The sequence below is a fragment of the Suricata suricatta genome, chromosome 2 (assembly GCF_006229205.1).
Source record: "Suricata suricatta isolate VVHF042 chromosome 2, meerkat_22Aug2017_6uvM2_HiC, whole genome shotgun sequence".
NCBI lineage: Eukaryota > Metazoa > Chordata > Mammalia > Carnivora > Herpestidae > Suricata > Suricata suricatta.
Window position 1 is genome coordinate 64,601,375 of NC_043701.1, and position 7,091 is coordinate 64,608,465.

The 7,091-nt window shown below is 40.3% G+C and overlaps 1 protein-coding gene across 1 annotated transcript in view; it reads left to right on the top strand.

Moving 5' to 3' along the window:
- SLC26A5 (solute carrier family 26 member 5) overlaps positions 1-3,260 on the top strand; it is a 27,142-nt gene extending 23,882 nt beyond the window's left edge. The window contains exons 14-17 of the mRNA XM_029918787.1: positions 230-337; positions 989-1,186; positions 1,803-1,857; positions 2,910-3,260. Coding sequence (XP_029774647.1) covers positions 230-337; positions 989-1,186; positions 1,803-1,857; positions 2,910-3,094 — 546 coding nt within the window. The 3' untranslated portion in view covers positions 3,095-3,260. The remainder of the gene's footprint in view (positions 1-229; positions 338-988; positions 1,187-1,802; positions 1,858-2,909) is intronic.
- Positions 3,261-7,091: the final 3,831 nt, after the last annotated feature.

A 7,091-nucleotide genomic window follows, 5' to 3' on the forward strand; every position in this document is an offset into this window, starting at 1 on the left:
CTTCAGTGTACTCACCGTGCCATCCTGCTAAATACACATGGGAATAAGGAAAGTTACTCATGTTCCTTTAATGGGAGAGTGACTAAGTTCATGATGTCTGAGGGAAAGGGAGAGGTGGGTGATTACGTGGCATAATAAGCAGTCCGATGGGGGAATCTGAAGATTAATTACATTTGGGGGGTTCCTGGGAGACAAGAAGTGATTTTGCATACATTGCTTTTCTGTAAAGACTGGAGTGAGCCCAGCACTCATAATGGGAGCCAGAAGAAAGGCCATGAAGAAGTATGCTAAGGAAGTTGGAAATGCAAATATGGCCAATGCAACCGTTGTCAAAATGGTGAGTGGTCTCTTCATTGTAACTTTCCCTCCTCTTAATCCGCACCACCCTCCACCTTTATTCACGATGGAAGCATTAACACTGCAGGAAGCCTGTAAAATAGGAAAGCTTAGAAACAACCTAAGTAGCCTCTCTATTATTAAAGATACATAATAAAGTCAGCCATGTGAACGCTTCTGATGAAAGTAGGGATATGAGCCCTGAAAAACATTAGTTTAAATTAAGACCACACAATACCTTAATAAAATTTTACCATGGGTGCTTTGTCGTAGATTCATTCAGCTGACAGTAATTAAAAACAAAAAACCAAAAACCTAAAATGCTGAATTTTGCTGTTCAAGCTTATAGTAACTCACGATCATGCGGACGTGAATGGAACTGTTTTAGAAGTGCAGAGAAAATGGCTGTGATGACTAAGGAGAGTGGATTTCATTGGACAGAAACAGGAGGAGGAGGAAGAAGCTAAGCTAACACTGAATGTTATGTACACATCCTTTTTCTTTCGCATCATATGGCTGGGATGCGATTTTAGATGAGGTCTGGTAGAGTCGGCAGCTTGATAATGTGGGGACTAATCTCCCTTTATAAATCTTTCTCAGCACCAGAACGTGAGCTATTCATAGACTTCTGCTTTGGTTTAACTGTTAACAGGATGCAGAAGTAGATGGAGAAGAGGCCACGAAGCCTGAAGAAGATAATGAAGTAAAATACCCCCCAATAGTCATCAAGAGCACATTTCCTGAAGAGGTGCAAAGGTTTATGCCCCCGGGAGATAACATCCACACCATCATTCTGGATTTTACACAAGTCAATTTTATTGACTCTGTTGGGGTAAAAACTCTGGCCGGGGTAAGCATCATCTTAAGTGAGTCATTTTCGTGTCTCTGTTGCCATCAGTAAAATGAGAAAGTTGAACTAGGTTCCCTTTTCAACTCTTAACACTCTTCCATGTCATTGCCTTTTTCCATTTTTGATAGAGGAAAACTTCAGAACGATACAAAAGTAAGGAGCATAGTGTGATGAAGCTCCACGTAACTATCAGCTTCAACAGTTCATCAGTTCACGGTCAGGCGTGTCTCATCCCCCACACCCGCTTTCCGCTTCTCTTACTTCGAAGCACATCCCAGTCACCAGTCACCTCCCGGTGAACATTTCAGGATATGGTTCCACAAGGAGAGGGTTCTTCTCAAAGTCAGTATCATAATACCTTTATTACACATACATAAAATTTAACAAGTGTTTCTTGAGAGCCCTCATTATCACTGTCCATATAAAAATTGTATACAAAATTAGTTTTAAATGATTAGCTCGAAAATGCATAATTTTTAAAATGGATAATTACGGAAGCACGGTAGCTCAGGTGAGTGAACTAGTGTCTTGTATCAGGAAATACATAGTGGTAGAAAGAGACTTGCATCTGGCACAGAGTCAAGAGAAACTAAACTTTATTTCAACATTATTACAGATTGTAAAAGAATATGGAGATGTCGGTATTTATGTGTATTTGGCAGGATGCAGTGGTAAGTACACCTTCTAGAATGGGGAGAAGCTTTAACACTTTAGTTTTGTTTCTCTTTTTTGTAATAACGTTTTTAAAAGTTTGGAAAGATTTTCCCTTAATTTTTGTTTTTGGCAAAAATGAAAATTATTCTGAAAATCACTCTAAAGCTAGCTTTGAAATTAGCCACTTCCGGGCACCCCTTTCACTGGGCAGGCCTCCTGACTTGGACTTGGAGGGAAGGAGCTTAAACACCGCTGTTCCTTGCTGGTACATGTAATACTTAGCGGCTGCCCTAAACATAATTCTCTAAAATCCCTTGGGTTTTTCCATACGACGCCTGCTATTTTTGTTTTATATTAAATTTTGGGTGAAACCGTACAAAGCCATCACTCTTCACCTGCCAGACTGGCGAACAGGAAGAATGTCCACCGATGTGCCCTGTAGGCACCCTGGGCACACGGGCTCCCAGGCGCCACTGGCGGGGCACAGAACTGACCGGCTCTGCGGGCGGCGGGGCGGCATGGTCTTTCCCAGCCGCGATGCACTTAACCTCGAACCCAGCCCGTCCAGCAGTGTACTGCACGTGCTCAAAATGACACGTGTATGTGGTGGATCATCTGTAAGCAGTTCTAGAAACTGGTTACTGTCTATACAACAGAAGACTGGGAAATACTTAAGCACCAGAGAAAAAGGACCAGTTCAATAAACTAGGGTACATCCACATGATAAAATATCATGTAATGGCAAAAAAAGGTTTTTTAAGTAAAAAATATCCGGAGTAACCTACATATAAATTAAAAAGATACTTTGAGGTAAGAAATGGGGAAAATAAGAGTGCATATAAATATATATATATACACCTATGTATTTACTTATATCTGCATAAAGAAACACTGAAAGAAAATTCAATAGTCGCTGCAGCTGGGATGTGATATGATGGGGACAGGGATTGGAGTGACACTTTCTACTATGTCACTATAGTATTTAAACGACAGAAGAGTGTTAATTTTTTTTTTAATGTTCAACACTGATCCCCAGAGTGTGGGCTAATTATCCTTTCTTCTTTTATAGCACAAGTTGTGAATGACCTCACTCAAAATCGATTCTTTGAAAATCCTGCCTTAAAGGAGCTGCTGTTCCACAGCATTCATGATGCGGTTTTAGGCAGCCAGCTTCGAGAAGCGCTTGCCGAACAGGAAGCCTCTGCCCTGCCTCCGCAGGAGGACTCAGAGCCCAACGCCACTCCAGAAGCTTAGATGAGGATCCCAGCTGGGATGGGTACGAGCCCCTGTGAAATTACTCATTTACACATTTTAAGTACTAGACTCTGGAGGTTTTCCCCCTAAGGGTAAATACTAGCAGTCCAGGCTTGATTTGAAGGGTGAATGAAGCATAGCAAGACGTATCTTACTTGTGTGGGGTTTTTTTGGGTTGTTTTTGTTTTTGTTTTTTAATGTTTTATTTATTTTTTGAGAGAGAGAGAGAGAGACAGTGAGCAGGGGAGGGTCAGACAAAGAGGGAGACACAGAATCTGAAGACAGGCTCCAGGCTCTGAGCTAGCTGTCAGCACAGAGCCTGACGCAGGGCTCGAACCCATGAATGAGAATGAGATGATGACCTGAGCCAAAGTCGGAGGCTTAACTGACTAAGCCACCCAGGCACCCCTTGTGTTTTTTTTTAATTGAATTATTTCAAAGATAAATTGTCTCCTTGCCTGCACTTATTGTGCAGTGACATTCTGTTACTCTTTAGCGTTATCTTTATAAGCCAAGCACTCCTGAAGTTATTTCCTTTATGTGGCTTACCTATCAATTACATATGGGGTCACCAGATGGGTAGCGTCCTTGCTTTTGTGCTTGTTGGTGTACAGACTTTCTGTAATCAGAACTATCTAACAGAATGGGCAAGCCCACAATTTTCTACAAGTTCTTTAAAAATAACCTTTTATTAATTAATTAAAGAAGCATTATGAGTGCAATAAAAAAAAGAAAAAATAAAATAAAAACATTACACTGCTACCACTTAAATATTATCACTAACACCTTAATGCATATCCTTCCAGATCTTTTTCCGTGCATATATACTTACATCTTTTAACCAGAGTAAGAGCATATTTTGCATAGTGCTCTGTAAGTCATTTTTTTTCAGTCAGCAATCCTTGCTTCCTCATTCTGGAATACTTTTACCTCGGATCATACTTAAGTTTCCCCACTTGTCCTCAAATTTGTAGTTGCTCTGTCCACACTAGTATCCATGTTGTGACCTAACGCTACAACCAGTCATGTCGCTTCAAGTCCCGTAAGTCCATCTTAATCTAGTACAGTCCCTTTTAGGACATTGAGTTCAAGAGAGACTGGGGCAGGTGTCTTATAGAGTCCCATCTTGTTTTTTAAGATGTTATTTCTCTTGCCCCTTTATTCCTGAATTAACCTGTAACTTAAAAGTTTTATCTAGAAGCTTTATGGATTTGAATAAAACTTTTTTTTTTTTGCTGGACTATATCCTAGATGAGACCCATGCTTTAAATCTCTTCACATCAGAAAACACAAACTGTCTGGTTGACCTACCACTAAATGATGCTAAGGTAGATCACTGGATTAACACGATAGCCTAATCCCCACTTACGTTTCCTCCATTGTGACTTGTGAGTTTTCTCTCTGGTTTTCCTTTGGCATTGAATGACTGCCCAGTTTCCCATTAGCCATTCACCCAGGGGTTTTAATGATGATCCTTGCCTAAATCAATAATCTTATTAAGGGTTGAGATTTTTTTTCCCCATTTCTCTCATTTCTCCAGCATTTATTAGTTGGTGTTTCTTTGTAAACTACAGCTATCCCTCCTCAGCCTGAGCTATTTGGTCATCCTTAAATACATTTCTTACTGGAAAGGCAGGTTAAATGTTACAGGTTTTCCATTTAATTATCAACTTCAAAGTAAGGAGTTGGTTTCACAGACGATAACAAATTAGGCTCTTACACATTTCCCTTTTTTCAGTGTAATCATAGGCTTATGTATTTTTTAGTTTTAATGTTCCTCATTCTATTACAGTTCTTCTTTTTGGTGTTCATTTGTCACAACTGTGGCCAGTAGGTGCCCTTAGAAGTTCTATGGCTGCTAAGAATAATAAAGTAACCTTAAAGACTATGTATTTAAGAAAGCTAACTCCTAGGTATACCTTAAAATCTTTTTTGAAAGTCCATAATAGTTATCAGCTAATTCTTCATCAAACCCAGGCATAAGCCTATGAGTGAGTAAAATGCCTATTTCAAGCACTCTTCATAGTCGTTTGACAGGAATGGGGGAGAACTTTAAGCCAACTTTAAGCCAGCAAAAGGTCTTATTCTTATAGTTCTAATGACTACCTTACTCCAAATCAAAGCACAAGTATTAGCCAACCTGCCTAAAGCCTCCTCAGCTGAGATTTCCTGCTAATAGTTTTTAAAGTATGTTTTCTTACTGACTTCTTTTAGTGTTCAAGAAGAAAACACTACCAGGAGAAACGTGGTCGGATCCCAGGAAAGAACTATGTTAGCATGGGTACTCCAACCAAACCCTGTGGTTTGTTTGCTTTAACTATCAGGTTTCGCAGTGACTTTACTAACGTAATTCAAAGTAGACCCTCTCCTTTCTAATCAGTACTTAATGGAGATCTAGAGTGAGATTAGATTTTTCACCAAGTTACTTCCTTTGCAGTCATCACACGCATGCTCAGATACATCTGCCTTTGGCCGCAGACTGCCGTCTGAAGGAGCGCATAGTTGTAGCACCTCAGCGGGAGGTGGCCCGCACCATTCCTGCCGGTAACGCCCAACTTACAGATTCTAAATAATGTTACAGAATGCTTCATTGCATTTACTTTAGCACCCGTCTTGATCAAACACTTTACATACAGCAGATACATCCTCGCTGTTTATAGATTGAAAGTAAGGCACAAAAATAGTATTTATCTGTATTTACAGATTTGTACTTAACTTTTCCATTCATTAATTTTCAATATATTTTGAATAGATTTTTACCATGTACATAAAAAGCACTGAAGTCTTAACAAAGGAAAGTCTGTTTTTGTTTCAGTGTGCCTCTAAGGAAGTAAGAATGCATTTCAAAATGGTAGGGGCTCCTGGGTGGCTCAGTTGGTTAAGCAACTGACTTTGGCTCAGGTCATGATCTCAGAAAATGTTTTATCTATACGTAAATATGTTGGAATGTTTTACTTAAAATTATTTAATGTAGTAGAAAATTTCCTGACCTATTTTTACTTTAAGTTTGCCTCTTTGTTCTTCTTCCTGGCCCTTAATAGCCACTAGGGTGTGCTTCCTGTGTGTCTCAGCCCTGCTTCAAATTCAGTCTTAGTGCCCTGTCAAAGTGGGCATGATCCACAAGGATAGATACAGGGACTTGGCCGGTCTTATTTTAGGACAATATGGGAGAGCCCAGCCTTCACAAAGGTCCCATATAGAGAAGTTTTGTTTTTCTAAGATCCTACACAATAGGATAGTGGTTGATTTCTGCCCCATGGATGGATGGAATAAACAATTGTGAACCAGGGCCCGGGAAATTAATTCATGTAAAGACATGGTCTCTCTATAATAGTGGGATCCCACTTGCCAGTCGCATCTGCAGGGGAACTCAGAGAAACAAGGATAGGAGTCCTCTGCAAGCCCTGGGAGTAGTTCATTTTATAGTTTTCAGGTAACATCTAAAATATCCACTCCGTGTGGTTTGATCCTATATTCTTACCTATTTAACAGAGAAAGGAGGTGCCTGCCTCCAAAGGTACATTTTGAGAAAATGAGTCTGCCCTCGTGTGTGCATGGAGTGGGTAACAAACCCAAAGAATCTGCCCTGGAGTGGGTACGTGTGTTTTTCTGTTTTGGAGGGTGTGGGGGCGGGGCGGTGTATGGCCTTGCAGAGGCTGAGGGAGGGGCAGGGGGTATGTGCTGTGGTAGGGAAGGCTTGATGTGTTGTCTGCTCCTTTAAAGATGGTAATGAAATCATCAGATCAAACAAAACTTCCTTGGTGTGAACCTGTGTGCTTTGAGTGTAAAAATGCTGTTGGTCCTTTTTAGTGTACCCTTCAGGAATGCTTTTAGGATTCAATATGTTTAGATTTGTGGTTTGAGCGTAGATAAAAGTTGGCTTGAGAACTGATAGTAGTAGTACCTTAATTCCCCATATAGCCAACCAAAATGATGCCAGCATTTTGAAACCCTCAAATCCCAACAGAAAGTTCAAGAGCTTAGCATTGTAGCAGGT